The sequence below is a fragment of the Watersipora subatra genome, chromosome 2 (assembly GCF_963576615.1).
Source record: "Watersipora subatra chromosome 2, tzWatSuba1.1, whole genome shotgun sequence".
NCBI lineage: Eukaryota > Metazoa > Bryozoa > Gymnolaemata > Cheilostomatida > Watersiporidae > Watersipora > Watersipora subatra.
Window position 1 is genome coordinate 2,512,824 of NC_088709.1, and position 17,978 is coordinate 2,530,801.

Sequence of the window (17,978 nt, forward strand, 5' to 3'; positions counted from 1 at the left end):
TACCTGTACGCAGTACAACATACAGGATCATTGTTCAATAAGCGGATAGAATGTAAAGAAGAATATAATCATGGTAACTTACCCTAACTTGTTGAACATCTGTTTTCCTTCTTAGATGTTTATGAACTCAATAGTTTGTCAAATGTTTCCAAATCATTATTGAGTGTTTTAGCATTTGATTTGTTGGCATTAGGCAAGTGTTTTAATTTGACTTGTTACATATCAACTGAGACGAACTGGTGATTTGATTTTAATCAAATTTGCTTGTAACTGATTTTATTTCAAACCAAAAAATGATTTGGATACTAACCTATCACTTTTGAAACCCAGAATCTTTGAAACAGACTTTATAGATCTAAAAAACCGAAAAGAATGGAACTGCCCAGACTTAAAACTTGATTCTGATTAGTGAGTAGCAGTCTAAGTAGATCAAGTCTTAACAAGGTGGTGTGAGAGTTTAATTATTTTGTTCTCTAGTAACATATTGCTATTCAGGTTATACTCAGATGATTTTTGATCTTTTCAAAATATAAAAAAGGCATAAAGGAAGAGTTATTTCCTCCTGTCTGTAAGTATGCGATTAGTTGTAGGAAAATTTCAATTGTAGAATAATGTTTTATGGGGTTTAAGGAAAGATTGAATCTATGAACTTTCCTAATTTATAAGATTGCAAACAGAACTAATACAAAAATATATTAATTTAAAATTTATCTAACTGCTCTTTTATATAAAGAATAAAATGACTCGATATACACTGAACCTCAATAGTTGACTATAAGAACTGTTACAGTGTCTGCATTCTATCTTACTAGAATGTGTCTTATATCTCTCATTAAACATCTTGGGAAGAGTTCTATAAAACTAAGCTTTATATCAGATAAATCTTTTTAGAATTTTGCAACTCATCTTCAGGGAACAATGCTGGTATTTTATTAGCCCATCAGCTACTTCCACTTCTGGCTGAATGTACCTCGTAAACATTTTGGTTAAGCTAAAGGATAAAGGAGAATGATGTGGCATTGAGGCAGCCGTATGAGAGTGAAAGAGGTGTGTATGCGAGGATAAAAGTATAACTGTGTGACATGTGTTGCAGCTGGGAAAAATGTGTGTCTTGACAACAGAAACAGCTGGGAAACAAAACTTAAAGTATCCAGATGCATGAGCCTTCATAATGACATCAAAGGTCTGAGTGTGTTAAAATATGTTAGTCATAAGTACAACGCATTGTTAAATACAATAGCTTATCACAACTACATCCTGCAGGCTTTCATAAATAGAGTTCACAATCATCATCTCCTGCAGTTAAAGTTCACGTGCCATTTCTGACAGCAAAGGAAGCTATGATTAGCATAACTAATGTTAAATAGCCGTGAATCAACGAAGCGTGTCCATTAGTTTGCTGCTCCTGTACCAGAGTGGATGTCATGGTCACTTTATCCACATCAACAGGCTCAGCAGGAGTCACCCTAATGTGCTACAGAATACAGGCATACAGAGTCTTGTAGGTATAGTCTTACGCCGTTCTTTCTATTCTTCTCAGCAATGCTGACTTTTATTGCCGAGAGAGGACAAATCCAAATTGTCATATGCGGACAAGAGGCTCACAATACATACTGTATTGTGGTTATCAAACTATTCACATATTAAAATTAGACCAAGGGATTTATTGAAAACTTTGATTAGTGAGTCATTTTTATTATAGGGCTAGGAGTGCACCAGCAGGAGCCTAACACGAACAGAAAACTCCTAAACTGATAGTTGTTGATAATTAAATCAAGTTAGTCCTATGCAACCTGATTAAAATTAAAAAAAAGATTTTCTAATGCCAAAGCTATCAGTCATATATTAATTGTGTGGTTGTGCATACAACAGTGCTGGGTCAGTGTAGCTAGATGTTTTAAAAATGATACAAAATGTTAGTTTTAGTTTAAAATTGAAGTAATAAACACATCACATGGTTGTCAACATAAAAGTGTATAATTAATTTCTAATAATGAACAAATAAATATAACAACACAAAGGAGGTGATGATGAAGTCTATATGCAACGGCGAACCGGTCAAGGCAAGGCCCAGTTAGACGATAGCAGGAAAAATAGACTCTCACTGCCGCTCCAGAAGATGTACTCTTAGACTATTTTTAAATTCGGAAATGGTCTTAAGGTTTTTAACATATATAGGTAGTTGGTCCTGTAGCGCCGATTCTTAGTATGTTGTTTTTCGATCACTGGCAGCAGAGCTAGATGGTGGAATAAGTAAATTTTTAAAATTTTGTCTCGAAATTATTGCAGTGTTTTGAAGATAATCTTGAAATGTTAGAAAAGCATGAAGCAAAGTACGATACTCATATAACCAAAAAATGTCAAAAAACTTTAAGGTTTGGAAAAGCTCTTTAGTAAGATATAGGAAATATTTTTTACAAATAATATGAACTAGCCTTTTTTGAAAAAGAATTAAATGATTTGAGTACGCAGCTGGAGCATTTCCCCACACTTCAACACAGTAAGTTAGTTTTAAGTTTACATAAGAGTTGTAAATCAGTAGTAAAATATTTTCAGGAAGACACTGGAAACATCTGAACAATAACACTGAAAAAAGACGCCATTTTTGCAAGATCGAATAAATATGGTGTGGCCAACTTAAGTGTTTATCTAACGTAATACCTGAAAATTTAATAGTATCAGATTTAGAGATAATTTGCGAGTTTACGTTAAGGAAATTATCAGTAAACTTAAATTTATTTTGGGGTTTTTGCAAAACAATGTATAAATCGCAAATATGGTCGCAACCGATCAACAGTTGCAACTATTATTAAAAACAAGAAATCCGTTAAACAAGCACAGGAAGGAGCTTACGACTGACAACTTGAAGAAGTTGGAGGCTATGCATAGGATCAGCATTCAAGAGGAGCAACAATATAGTGTTGGCGAGGAAGCAGAGGAGACAGAAAAACTTACATCAGCTAAAATCAAGGAAGCTATAAGTTGGTACGAAAACCTTACTAGGTTCATTGAAAATAAGCATTCAGAAAAAGTTCTCGCAGGCCAGGTTAAGGACAATGTTAATGAAAAGTGCATGAGCTAATTTAAATAAATTTTGAGTAGCCGTCAGAAACAGAGTGCATTGGATAAATTATTTTAAAAAAAACTGTCGAAAAGCACAGATGATAACAGTGAATCTAACACAAAAGCTTGAGATGAAAGCGCACCTACTAGATTAGGCTTTTTTAAGAATTTTTTATTTTAAGTTTTTAATTTACCGGTGTAGACTTTGGGTTAATGGATCGACCGACATAACATCGCAGCCAAGCCGCATAGACGGAAGAGAACAACTCCCTTTCAGTGCAGCCTATGCATCAGATGCAGTACGTATTGTGACAAGCCGTTGTTTTGCTCGCTTCGCTCGACGGGGTACAACTCCGCAAAAACGACAGTTTGCCAAGATAGGCTAGCTCTCACTACACCACTAAGTCACTTTACTTCTTCATGGGATAACACACGGCTTACTTATGACGATCTCTCACAGTGCATGAGACTGACGAGCATATGAGTAACAGTAATTACGGTAGCGCAGATGTAGTACACATGTAGCGCAGATGTAGTACACATGTAGCGCAGATATAGTACACATGTAGCGTAGATGTAGTACACATGTAGCGCAGATGTAGTACACATGTAGCGTAGATGTAGTACACATGTAGCGTAGATGTAGTACACACGTAGTGCAGATGACAATATAGTGTATATACATAAATTATAAGTACGCATACAGCACACAGATATTTAAACATGTGCTGTCAATGTATAACATGTGTCATATGTCATAAACAAATTAACGATTTTCTTTTGGCATGTGATGAAAAATGTTGATAATTACTAATGTCAATAAGCCGTTATGCATACATACATCTGCTATACATACATAGGCCTATATAATGCATGCCATATATATGAACTAAATACCTGAAACAGGTTGACATCTTGAGCACTGATATCCAAAGTACGCCCTGTTAGTCTCACTACCATATCCTTAGTCGTGTTATCCATTCCAGTAATTTGGTTTAGCTCAGTTGCATAGCAACGAATAGCTCTCAAAATAGTTCTATAAGTCAAATATATTATTAAAACACTAACATTAAGAATAAATGTTAATATTGTTAAAATTTTAAATACCGCACTATTTTTTTTAATTTTGAAATTGTATATGAAAACAGTTTTCAAATGATGCCAAAGAGAAATGTTTTCCTTTGTGGCAATCATCACTCTGTCATCATCATTCTATATCTCTCCTTGTAACTAGGCACATCCCGAAACAACCGCTTGGACAGTTTAAAAGAAAAGACAACTTCTCAAAGAGGAAGCTTGCAGCACAGCTTTTTGTTTGTCTTGTGAATCTGAATTTATATTTGGGAACTAATATTTTTGCAGTAAAATTTTCATCACAATTCTTTATGAAGGAAAATCTGTTGGACTATAGGTCTATAATATTATTGTTAACACCCCTATTTTCCTAACAACACAAGCTAAATCACAACTATCCAGATATTTAAATATACTGGATACGGTAATAGACATCCAAATAAAGCAGAAGATTCGCTACAAATTGGTAAACTTTATTAACAAATTAATTCTATTTAAAGAATTTGAATAATGCATTATGAATAGCTGACAGCCTCAATGATGAGGAATGACATGAAGCTAATGAAGTAGAAAACCTCATGAAATGATCACAGTTATTGATCCCTAGTTATTGATCCCTAGTTATTGATCCCTAGTTATTGATCAGTTATTGAGCCTAAAGTTCAACAAAAAGCGCTTCCATTATTGCAAAGAAAATGTGTACAGAACAATAGATAATTAATTCCCTAGTGAGTCTGCTCACCTTTCAGCAGTGCTCAAAGCACACTTAATACACCTTAATATGCTTAATAGGCATGAAGCTAGCGGGCTAGCTATATGTAGCTCAATGCCAGCTATTAATATGAGTAATGTTTACTAGATTAAAGTACAGACTTAATGTAATGCAAAACTCTTGGCTTAAAGGTTGACTTGCAATAAAATTCACATTACAGTTATTTGATATCAAAAGATTCACCATGTCTTACTCTGTTGTGTTGTAAGTGCCAAATATGTAGAAATGTGATTACAAGCTATTAAAAGCTCAAAAACTAACAGTTAATCGCCGCCATCACGAGACCGCCGTAGTTTGGATTCTCTTTCCAAACTATGGCTCAAATGGGACGTAGTTGTACAAGATGGCTATTGTTTACACTAGGCTATATGCGTATATAGCCTACATGTATATATTACACATACATATCTGCACTCTTCAGGTGGTTGAAGAGTGCAGACCCATGAAACAGACCTATCTTGACGCCAGAGAGAAACATCAACCTGAAAAAAGGTAAGTACCTTTAACTTATTCCAACACTAGCTATTTATATATACTTTTACATAGTAGATACTTTTGTTGGGTACTCCGTAATAATTTTTATAATAAAAATGTTTTATGTTTGGTGCAATAAAAACATTTAACAATTAATAGATTTTAATAAATCCTGATTAATAAAATGATTAATAAACCAATTTAAACTTGATTGTGGTTGATAGCTTCTCTGTTGCCTATTGGCTGTTCAATCTTAGCTATTCATCTACCAAGTTATGACGGAGCGCTGCTATAGAGGCAAGAGCAACTGTTTCATAACACATGCATATAATAAGCCGAACGCCGCCGTTGCATGAGTGTTAAAAAACAGGTTATAAACAGTGGCAGATAATGTAGTTGCCTGCCATTTGCCATTAGCCTGGCACATTGCCAATGGCTAATTTGAGTAAGTTAGTATCCATATTGCTAAACTTACTAATAAGTGCCGTGAGAGCAAGCTTTAGTGACATTACATGACGCAACGAGTCACGCAATATGCAATATGTGATGCAATATGCAGAGTGCTATGCATATTTCAACCCTGATAACCACTCTAACCGCGTAGTTTAATTGCTTAGGTAATTGCCTGGTCATCGGTGGTTCCGAGACCAAATTCTCTGCGATACAGATTTGCAATTGCTAGATACCAATCGCTATAGCTGGACAGACAGACAGACTGAATGACCAACTTTGAGAATTAGATATATAGATTAGTTGAAACACTTGGGTGCTATTGATGTTCAATTGTGTACTCACTCTTCTGCAGTAGCAATGGCCGATAGCAGAGGACTCTCGTGATGAGCTATCTCAAGCAAGTTCTCCGTAAGCGAACTTGAAGAGCCACAGGCGGTCTCCAATACCTGGGCCAGAGTTGTATTTGCTTGTGAAGGCCATACCATATCAAAGAGCTCCCCCATAGGTACATAAAGATTCATCAAATCTGTAACAAGTCAGTTCATCAACACTTTACGCTACGTTGCTGAAACCAAAAACTCTTCTTAGTTCCAGGGTAATAGTCAACCAACTATTGTATAACTCTACGGGAGCATAACTCTACTGGAGCATAACTCTACTGGAGCGTAACTCTACTGGAGCGTAACTCTACTGGAGCATAACTCTGCTACAAAGATAACTCTACTGAAGGATCACTCGATTAGGGCATAACTCTTCTGGAGAATAATTCTACTGGAGCATAACTTTTCTGGAGCATAACTCTACTAGAGCGTAACTCTTCTTGAATGTAAATCTCCTGGAGCATAACTCTATTGGAGCGTAACTCTACTGGAGTGTAACTCTACTGAAGGATAACTTTACTGGAGCATAACTCCACCGGAGCATGAGTCTACTGGAGCATTACTCTACTGAAGGATAACTCTACTGAAGAATAACTCTACTAAAGAATAACTCTACTGAAGGATCACTCTCCTGAAGCATAATTCTAGTTACATAGAGTTACATAAAAACTCTATGTAACTCTAGCATAACTGGAGGATAGTTTTATGGAGAGATTAATAAAAGTGTAACAAAAACAAGGGGTTGTTAGGGGTATCACACGGTGCATTAATTATCAGCTGAATAACTATGATAAAACCTTGCGAGCATCAAAAACATTTTAGCATTAGATTAGAATATAAAAAAATAGTTTTAAACACATTACTTAGCTGCTGCTTTCTTTTGTTTGAAGTTTTTATTTATTATTGCTACTCTTTCAGTTGATAGTAAAGATGTATGCATGAAAGGCGTGTTTTGCCGTGTATCGGCATGGATGCTTGCTGATACATAATGGTCTATATAAAAGATACCAGATATGAGATATGCTATTCATGATGAACTTTAATTTCTGTCTGTATTGGAAGTTTGTCTTCAAGACCTGTGCTGACAAACTGATTATAAATTAAATATTGGCTAAAAACCAGCCATAGTTGCTCGCAATGCTGCCAGCCATAGTAGCTCACAATGCTGCCAGCCATAGTAGCTGCCATCGTACGCAGGAATACCATAAACATAAATAGGATGCCATGCCTACTAGCTCTGCAATAACTTATTTTAGAAAGAGGTGTATAAGACTCATTGATGATTATGAGAGTGAAACCAGCATGCTCGATACAAATGGTGGGAGAAAACCATGTTAATAGACCACTTATATAACTAAACACACTAGCACACTCTTCTATCTCCTCTCCAGAGTTCATACAGGCAGCACTAAAATGAGATAGATATATTGTATATTGAAACCTACTTGTGATTATGTCTTCTCTCGGTTCTGTGCCAATGCAGTAGCGACTCGAGAGTCCATGAATCTTGTCAATGATGATAATTTCCTCATCAGAGCTGTCAATGACCTCCACAACTTCTATCAAGCATGCCCTCAGCTGCTGGTTCACTAAACTGTAAGACTGACAGTGTAAGTTTTAGTAAGCCCTAGCCTGAGTAGCCTACTTCAAAACTGTGATAATATGGTATGTGTCATGCAAGTGCCAAGTATTACTGGTACTTTGCCAACAAACATTATGCTTTTTAGCTAAAGCTTTATACAAGCTAATATTATATAGTACTGTCTCATTATAGCTATTAATAATGCTTGTAGCTTTTTACAAAGCTTTTCTATGACCAAACATATAAATACTTGGGTTTTCTGTTATCAAATCAGTTGTCTCTGGAGTGTGCAATAAACCATTCCTCTAATTTAATACTCTATTTAATTGCTTCTGTGCAGAAACATAACAGAAGCTAATTGGCGACAAGGATTTCTCTTTTGAACAGTTACAAAGAGTTTTGTTCAGATTTTATCATTGATAAAATCGATACAAAGAGTTCTAGTTTATTACAAGAGTAACTGTTCAAAATTGCACCACTACAATGGCAGAAGTAGCAGACCTGATCAAGCTAATGCAGAAGCAGCAGGAGGACCAGAGACAGCAGCAAGAGGAGCAGAGAAAGCAGCAAGAAGAGCATAGACAACAGCAGCATGAGGAGTTCAAGCAGCAACAAGAGGAATACAGACGTCAGCAAGATGAAAGAATGGAGGAGAATAAGAAACTGATGGAGCTACTACTACAAAACCTACAACGGAAACAAGAAACAGCTGCAACCGCTGTTCCAGCCTTCCCAGGTTTTGACCCAACAGCAGAGCTACTAACAGATTACATAGACAGATTCAACACATTCATTGCAGCAAATTCTATACATCAAGACAAGATTGCTGGCACTTTTCTCACCAACCAACAGCCTACACTCTACAAGCAGCTTAGTAATATGGCAGCTCAGCTTTCAACACCCAAGCAGATCAACGACCTCAACATGGATGAAATACTGGAATTTCTCAAAGACCAGTATGACCCTAAGCGCTTCATTGTTAGAGAGCGTTACAAGTATTGGAGTGACATGCAGAGGAAACCTGGAGAAACTATTCAAGAGTTAGCTGCCAGAATTCGTCAAGATGCAACTACATGTGCCTTCATAGACATTACAGATCCATTAGATGAGGCTCTCAGAACAAGATTTATCTGCTCTGTAAACAATGAAGCAGTTCTCAAATCTCTCTTCAAGGTCAAGGACAATGAACTCAACTTCAACAAAGCTATACAGGTAGCACAGGAAACAGAAGAAGCAGCTAAAGTTGCCAAAGAGACAGTTTATGGAAACTCGTCTAAAGTCAACAAGGTTGCTCAACAGAAATCAAGATACAAACCAATCCAGAAAAACAACTCTACACCTGACAAGCAGAAGGAAGGAAAGCTATGCTACAGATGTGACCGAACTAACCATACAGCGGATGACTGCAGATTCAAAGCAGCCACCTGCAACTTTTGTTCTAAACAAGGTCACATAGAAAGAGCATGCAAGAAAAAGAAATCATCTGCAGCAGAAAAACCAGTAAAGATGATAGAATGCACATCAACCAAGATGGTGAAACTTGCTGAAAACATCAAACTGGAAGGAGACAACTTCACACTTGAACTGGACACTGGAGCATGTGACAACTTCATCTGTAAATCAATATGGGAGAAGCTAGGAAAGCCAAACCTAAAACCTACTACAGTTAACTACAAATCAGCCTCAGGACATCTCATAGAGACGCTTGGCAGATGTGAGCTAACTGCCCAATTGGATGCACAGAAAGAAGTCAGACTACCATTTGTGATTAGTGCTGTACAAGATCTCAACCTACTAGGAAGAACTGCTATACAGCAACTAGGCATCTCTATTGATGACAAGCTACAACAGAACCTTGTATCAACAATCACAGAGAACCAGCCAGATGGGAGGTTACAAATCAAGTGTAAGGAGATGTGCAAAGAATTTCCAAAAATATTCAAAGACGAGCTAGGATGTCTCAAGAACTTTGAACTAGAGATAAACTTCAAACCTTCAACAAAGCCAGTCTTCTGCCGACCCAGACCAGTTCCTATTGCCTTGACAGAAGAGCTCAACCAAGCATACGAAGCAGGTGTAGCTAAAGGCATATGGGAACCAACTCAATTCAACCAGTATGGAACACCAGTTGTACCTGTACGCAAATCTACAACAGGTCAAGCTGCAGGGAAGATCAGAGTATGTGGAGACTACTCCAAGACTATCAATAATCAGCTAGAAACACATAGGAAACCTATCCCACTACCAGAAGATCTAATCAGAAAACTAGGTGGAGGCTATTGCTACACAAAGATTGATTTAGCAGATGCCTACAATCAAATATTGTTGGCACCAGAAAGTCAACGACGACTAGCACTATCAACACACCGAGGAGTACTACTACAGAAGAGGTTGCCCTTTGGCATAAGCTCAGCACCAGGGTATTTTCAAGAAATCATGGAGCAACTGACACAAGACCTCCCAGGAGTAGCAGTATACCTAGATGATATACTAGTGAGTGGAGCCAATGCAGAGAGCCATCTACAAAACTTACGTCGACTTCTTCAAAGATTAGAAGAAAGAAGGCTCAGATGTAGAAAAGACAAGTGCTGTTTTGCTCAACCTACAGTAGAGTATCTGGGACACAAACTCACTTCAAAGGGAATCACTAAAGGAAAGAAGGCAGATGCAGTACAACAGATGCCAGTCCCAACAGACTTAACTCAGCTAAGATCTTTCTTAGGAGCTACACAATTCTACAGCAAGTTCATACCCAATCTGTCACAACTCACAGGACCATTGCACAAACTGACACGCAAAGGAGAGACCTGGAAGTGGGGCACTGAACAAGAAAAGAGCTTCAACAAACTGAAAGATATGCTATCAACTGATAGTGTCTTAGCACACTTCAACCCAGATCTTGACATTGGAATCTCATGTGATGCTTCAGAAACTGGACTGGGAGCTGTACTATTTCATCGTTATCCTGATGGAAGTGAGAGACCAATAGCCAATGTTTCAAAAACACTGACCAGCACACAGAGGAAATATGGACAAATACAAAAAGAAGCTCTCTCAATCATATTTGCTCTAAAGAAGTATCACCAGTACCTGTATGGTCGACGGTTTATCTTGGTAACTGACCACAGACCTCTTCTCGCACTTCTAGGACCTACCAAAGGAGTTCCAGCTCTAGCAGCCAACAGACTAGCAAGATGGGCACTGGTACTAAATCAGTATGACTACACCATAGAATACAGATCTACCCAGCATCATCAAAATGCAGATGTCCTCTCAAGACTGCCAGTTGGACCTGATAAAGAGTTTGATGCAAGAGAAGATGAGGAGGATGTTGATACAGTATGCACTATTCACACTATTGGACAACAGCTCAACTCTACAGACTACAATGTTCTAGCAAAGGAGACAAAGAAAGACTCAACACTAGCCACAGTAATGCGCTACACAGCAGAAGGATGGCCTGGTAACAAAGAGATGAAGGAGACTCAGCTGTCACTCTTCCACAAGATCTCAGATTCACTTTCTATCACTGAAGGTTGTCTTCTATATGGCAACAGAGTAGTCATTCCTGTCAAGTTACAACAGGAAGTATTAAAGATCCTTCACCTTGGACACTTTGGAATGGAAAGAATGAAGAAGCTAGCTCGAACTGCTGTCTATTGGCCTCGCATTGACTCTGATATAGAGGAGACAAGCCGACAGTGCACTGCCTGTGCTGAACACCAGAAGCTTCCACAGAAGTATCCTATACATCCCTGGATGCTACCTGAGAAGCCATGGAGTCGTCTTCACCTAGATCATGCAGTGAACTTCATGGGCAGCCAATGGCTAGTGATGATAGATGCCTACTCAAAGTATCCATGCATACACAGGACGTCATCTACTTCTACCAGAGCTACCACAGACATCTTAAAGGAGATATTCGCACACTTTGGATACCCTCACACCATAGTCACTGACAATGCTACCAGCTTCACCTCAGGAGAGTTTCAGCAGTGGTGTCAAGAGAGAAGCATTGTTCACCTCACTGGAGCACCCTACCATCCAGCTACAAATGGCGCAGCTGAAAGACTAGTACAATCCTTCAAACAAGCCATGAAGAAATTGTCACTCTCACCTAAATCTGCACTACAACAGTTCCTGATGCACTATAGAAGGACACCACTTCCTACAGGATACTCTCCCAGTCAGCTGCTGAATGGAAGACAGATGAGATGCAAGATTGACACCCTATTGCCATCACCCGCACACATAGCACAGTTTCATCAATCCAGAGAAGTCAACCGATCGGCAGAAAAGACAGTTAGCAAGATACACAGCTACAATCTTGGAGCACCATGCTATGCCTTGTATCATGGACCTAGACGCAACAGACAACCTAGATGGGTTCCAGCCATTGTTACTAAGATATATGGAACTCGTAGTCTCAATGTCAAAGTGGTACCAAAGGGACCTACTTGGAGAAGACATGTTGAACAACTCAGACCAAGATACTCAACAGAAGAAGATCAAGACCCTGGAGATAAACCGGATATAACAGAGGAGACAAAACTGCAACTACCAGCCCCTACAACTGTAACAGAGCAACCTCCGTCTAGAAGAAGACCACGCAACCCTCGTCTACCTGATGGAGATGAGTATAGTAGAGACAAACCCCGAAGGTCTAAGAGAACCAGAAAGAACCTTTAGCTTAGTGAGGAGGTGTCATGCAAGTGCCAAGTATTACTGGTACTTTGCCAACAAACATTATGCTTTTTAGCTAAAGCTTTATACAAGCTAATATTATATAGTACTGTCTCATTATAGCTATTAATAATGCTTGTAGCTTTTTACAAAGCTTTTCTATGACCAAACATATAAATACTTGGGTTTTCTGTTATCAAATCAGTTGTCTCTGGAGTGTGCAATAAACCATTCCTCTAATTTAATACTCTATTTAATTGCTTCTGTGCAGAAACATAACAGTATGCTTTGTCTGAGTTGACAATTATTTTTACCAATTTTCCAATTTAGCATAGCGAGGATGTCAAAATCCCAAAAGTTGTTTACTGCCTAGCTAGTAGTTTTTGAGGAGAACTTTAACCTCACGAGATTAATAAAAGAAGTTACTCTAGAACTTGCTCCTTTATGAGGGCCCAGGCTGTTAGGTGAGCAAAGAATAGCAACTATCTTTCGTATAATTGTTATCTAATAATCTATGGTAGAAATTAATTAGAAGGTTTAGCAGAAGTAAGATTTAACTGAAAGTAACCGTAGACAACTTTTCAAGCCTATGGTATGAAAAGTAGCATGAAATAGGAAGTACTGTGACACGGATAACCATGAAAGAGGAAGTACTGTGACACGGATAACGATGAAAGAGGAAGTACTGTGACACGGATAACCATGAAAGAGGAAGTACTGTGACACGGATAACCTTGTCAGTTGTTTGCTAAGCTAACTTTAAACAATCTTGAAAGGCTTTATAAAAAAAGATCAGCCTCCAAAAATTTGTTGAAAATATTTCGCTTTTTTGTGTTTCTAGCCCTAGGTACTCTGTGATAGAAGCACAATTACAGACTGTGCTTGAGAAATCACCTGTTGGCTTTCATTGCTCCTTTGAATACAATTTCGGTGAAGGAAACTATCTCAGAACATATACGAGTGGCTGAGGCTAAGGCGTTAGAGAACGTTTAGGAAGAGTCATTGGGCTTATAGATCAGCGACTGCAAAGGCCAGGTTGGCATACAACTGTCATCTGCCATTGTGTGTCATATACAACTGACACACTGCAGTTATAGCCTTGCTACCTGTATATTGGCGAAAGCAATTATGCATTTCATTTTTATTTTGGCGATCCTTTTTATAAGGAGTAGAAACTATTACATTGGCAAGCGTGACGTCAACAGTATTTTCACAACAAAAAAGAGTTCTTCTCACTTGTGAGATGTGTCTCTCACCTACACAATCAGCCAATGAAATCTGGTTAAAGCTAACAGAATCAGCCAATGGGATGTGGCTATTGCTTACAAAATCAGCCAATGGGATGTGATTATTCTTCACAGAATCAGCCAATGAGATGTTGTCATCGCTTACAGGATGACCAAAAGGGATGTTCTTACTGCCTATGGAATCGGCCAATTAGATTTGATTACGACTGACGGAGTCAGCCAATGGATAATGCAGAAGATGTACGAACAACGCCAGTGAGGTATAGTTAGTACTTCGATGGTTTGAAGCATGAGCTGAAAACATTTGTGTTTCCATTGATATAATCATAATTATTATTATTAGCCTATTATTACTAGTAATTCAAATAACATTGAATGTGAATCGATGAGTATTACATTTCAACAGCGTATCTGCAGTTTTGCCACAATCAAGTAAGAAATGAAATGGACTCGCTCGCATAGCGTGAAGCTTATCGCTATTTGCAGTCTCCTTAGGAATACAATTTTCTGACTAGACTACACACCTGCAATGGGTAACCAGCTTTGGCAGTACACTAGTGTTGAAGCTGTACTGGTCAAAGACAGCATTAGTGCTTATAGAGTCGAGTGAGTCCTCCTCAAGAGACCTCTCTAGTGTCCACTGGCCGTACGAACCATTCAGAAATGCCAGCATTGGCTCTGACAGCTCTATGAGTTCTGTATTTTGATAGTCTTCAAGGGAGTGGGAAATGTTTGTGAGACAGTAAGCAAGAGTGTCATACAGCGAATATCCCTCCAGTCCGTCTGTTGTTGATACACTCCGGACACTGAGCAGCGCTGCCAGACAGGCATACAATGAGCTGACTTCTGATAGAGATGTACCATAACGTAATACAAGCTAATTTAATTTGCAATAATTTCAAGATCTGAGCCTGTGAGATGATTATATGAGGCTTCTTTTATCTCTGTCAATTATCCTACCAGCTGTTGGAAGTACAAACATTTAAAACCAGTTTTTCTAAATCCAATACTGTGCTCAAACAAGACAACTTGTAATTTCACGAAGTTGAGACAAAAAGCCTTTTGGTTACTGGATAACTTGATGGATAACTTGATAGATACATGTATTTTGATTTATCTGAGGCTCAGACTGAGTGGATAACAATACCCAACCAGAGACTTGTTTTTAAGTACATATATATTGCTGTTACTCACCCATCAGTACAAGGTATGCAACGGTCAGCATGCGCTTCATGGTGATGTTAGTGGGTGAAGAGCAGTTGTGAATGTTGAAATCTTGTCTTATCCCAGCAACCACTTTATTAGAACTGAACACGCATAAAAAATAGGTATGATAACATAGCAATATCTAGCCTCAATAATAACTGGTAAAGTAGTTAGCTAGAGTCAGTACAGGCAGTAGATAATAAACGAGGCAAAAGAGCATACTTGTAGACAGGGTATGAGTAATTATATAAACAAAATTACACTAAACAACAGTGAAGAGCACCTTTGTGAGTGTGAACAGATTTCAGCCTTCACCTCTGAATACTCTACCTGCCATGAATTTTCTTCCTGTTTCTCTTGATTATTAATCATGTCCTGTTATTAATTATGTCCTGTTATTAATTATGTAGAAAGCAAATTAACTAGGAGAATGAGGGAAGAATGATAACAGGTAGCAGGTGCTCTAAGTGCTATATGCAAGACAGCTGAATAGCCCAAACATTTCTCATTTATTCTTGATATGCAGCTACTGGTATACTACAGGTGCACCCGCATCTTTTTTGGGCTAAATCGGAAGAGGTACTTCATTGACTAGTGATGACAGGCTTTCTTATGTACACAATGAGACAGAAAATGGCACTAACCCAAGTTCATCACTAGGACTATAAGAAAGACATGTATTTTAATTTTTTACTAACGAGTCCTTAACAGGCCCAGGTGATACATTAAACTGCTGAAGAGGTGAGAGGGCGAGTTGGCAAGTAGAGTGATATGGGCGAATAGCTCAGCTGACCAACAATCACACGTGAAAGTGGTTTGTTTAACCCCTCGTGCCATTTAGATACACAACATAATATTATTCGTCTTCGTGTGTTTGCTTGAAGAGCAATAACAAACATCCTAAACTCTACAGTAACAGGATAACAACCTCATGTTGATATTTGCAGGCATTGCTTGCTGATAGTATCAGCTTTTTACCCACAATCGACGGCAAACTTACTTTATGAAATAGGAAAAATGTTGAAACTTCAGACAAGCTCAGCCAAAAGCTCCTTCTAAAGCCATGGTTTCAGTGAACCCGAGGGCTCTGGTTAGTCGGCCTTAGGGAAGGTCTCCCAAAAGCAACAACAGAAAACTTCTTAAATTACAATGCCTTGTCTTTATCAAAAAATATGTAATTTGCTTGGAGTTTATGCATTGTATTGATTTTGTTCTTTGAGCACAATGATGTTAATGTACGGTTAACTTTGTGCACCAGTAAAACATATACATGCACTTAGGCTTTGAATGGGAAAAAATCCTATTTTATTTTTCAATAAAGAAGGAACGATCAGTGGATTCACATGAATCTGGGGGGGGTGTGTATTCAGTACACCCAACAAGATTAAGAACCACTGATCATAACAAGTCTCAACAGTAAATGTACCGATATTTAGAAATTACTATCAATGAGTACCTGCAAAGACATTAAAAAATCAGATCTATACAAATACTTTAAGAGCTAGTTTAGCATTTATATACGTATTTCAAGTATAGTATATTTGTTAATTAAAATTTTTTCAAAAAGTAAAAATATGAAAAACTTCAGTAACAATTTAGAAAGGAACTTCAGAGACTCTTATTTTCACACATTAGTTTGATTTGAAATACTCTTATTGCAGAACTTGATAAACCACAGTTCTAGTTCTCTCTCTAGCAACCACAGTTCTAGTTCTCTCTCTAGCAACCACAGTTCTAGTTCTCTCTCTAGCAACCACAGTTCTAGTTCTCTCTCTAGCAACCAAAGTTCTAGTTCTCTCTCTAGCAACCAAAGTTCTAGTTCTCTCTCTAGCAACCAAAGTTCTAGTTCTCTCTCTAGCAACCAAAGTTCTAGTTCTCTCTCTAGCAACCACAGCTCTAGTTCTCTCTCTAGCAACCACAGTTCTAGTTCTCTCTCTAGCAACCACAGTTCTAGTTCTCTCTCTAGCAACCAAAGTTCTAGTTCTCTCTCTAGCAACCTCAGTTCTAGTTCTCTCTCTAGCAACCACAGTTCTAGTTCTCTCTCTAGCAACCGAAGTTCTAGTTCTCTCTCTAGCAACCGAAGTTCTAGTTCTCTCTCTAGCAACCACAGTTCTAGTTCTCTCTCTAGCAACCACAGTTCTAGTTCTCTCTCTAGCAACCGAAGTTCTAGTTCTCTCTCTAGCAACCACAGTTCTAGTTCTCTCTCTAGCAACCACAGTTCTAGTTCTCTCTCTAGCAACCAAAGTTCTAGTTCTCTCTCTAGCAACCAAAGTTCTAGTTCTCTCTCTAGCAGTATTCGGGTACAAATTATTTTCATTTTCAGCATATTCCATGTAAAACTAGCAATCACTTGAAAGATCAATGACATCTGCCTTCATTACTTATCCCTGCGCATCCATCGCTGATAAGAAAATTAAACGCAAGGCTTTACTGGGAACTGGAGTCATCTAATTAGAAACTGACTTTCTCAATCAGATGGACCTACAGAATTCTTGGAAAGCTGAGTTTTAATCCTAATGACTGTCAGAATCGTAATTTCAACAAGATTATCATATAGTTTTGTGACAAAGCAACGAGTCAAATTCATTACACTGTATGGGCTTCTCAAGACTACGGTCTTGAGAAGCCCATACAGATACAGAGGTAGTCAGATTTCAAGGCAACTTTGTGAAAGGAAATTTATTCATCTCAAGATAATTTAAAAACTCTACTGGGTCCAGTACTGCTTCTTTATGAAATACGTTTAGTGATGTATTAATAATAATACGAATTTAAAAAAAAAAAATTATTTTGTCAGAAGTGGGATTCGAACCCACACCTACAAGAGTAGACTGCGACCTGAACGCAGCACCTTAGACCGCTCGGCCATCCTGACTGCTATAGACACGTAGCTAAGAGCATAAACCAAACAAGATCTGGGAAAAACTTGGTCTCTTGACAAGTGCTTGATTATGCAGCCCAAAGTCAACTATGTAATGACTCATTGATCTAAGCAACTAGCCCTAAGTAGAGGCAAACCGAGCAAACTAATAATGCAATAATTT

General features: G+C 38.1%; 1 protein-coding gene and 1 non-coding gene across 3 annotated transcripts; both read right to left on the minus strand.

Annotated features, from left to right (window-relative positions):
• Nucleotides 1-914: 914 nt before the first annotated feature.
• On the minus strand, nt 915-15,014 carry LOC137388876 (uncharacterized). 2 transcript variants are annotated; one of them, XM_068075352.1, is made up of 6 exons: nt 14,923-15,014; nt 14,253-14,544; nt 7,662-7,810; nt 6,179-6,362; nt 3,961-4,099; nt 915-1,474 (listed from the first exon to the last, which is right to left on the minus strand). In XM_068075352.1, the coding sequence occupies exons 1-6, from the start codon at nt 14,960-14,962 to the stop codon at nt 1,310-1,312; spliced, it is 969 nt and encodes a 322-aa protein (XP_067931453.1). In that variant the 5' UTR covers nt 14,963-15,014; the 3' UTR covers nt 915-1,309. The 2 variants fall into 2 exon arrangements, with proteins under 2 accessions (XP_067931453.1, XP_067931454.1); XM_068075353.1 differs by lacking the exon at nt 915-1,474 and adding an exon at nt 2,161-2,237.
• Nucleotides 15,015-17,725: 2,711 nt separating this feature from the next.
• Trnal-cag (transfer RNA leucine (anticodon CAG)) lies at nt 17,726-17,809 on the minus strand. The gene has a single exon. It is a non-coding gene; the product is annotated as a tRNA-Leu (tRNA).
• Between the last annotated feature and the right edge of the window lie 169 nt (nt 17,810-17,978).

What these genes read in the sequence shown, in the direction of transcription:
- LOC137388876 (XM_068075352.1), bottom strand. Translation starts at nt 14,962, where the DNA reads ATGAAGCGCATGCTGACCGTTGCATACCTTGTACTGATGG. An exon ending in GAGAGAAGACATAATCACAA is followed by an intron (nt 6,363 to 7,661) that starts GTAGGTTTCAAT and finishes GACTTGTTACAG; the next exon opens with ATTTGATGAATCTTTATGTA. An exon ending in AAGATGTCAACCTGTTTCAG is followed by an intron (nt 1,475 to 3,960) that starts GTATTTAGTTCA and finishes TGTATTCTGTAG; the next exon opens with CACATTAGGGTGACTCCTGC.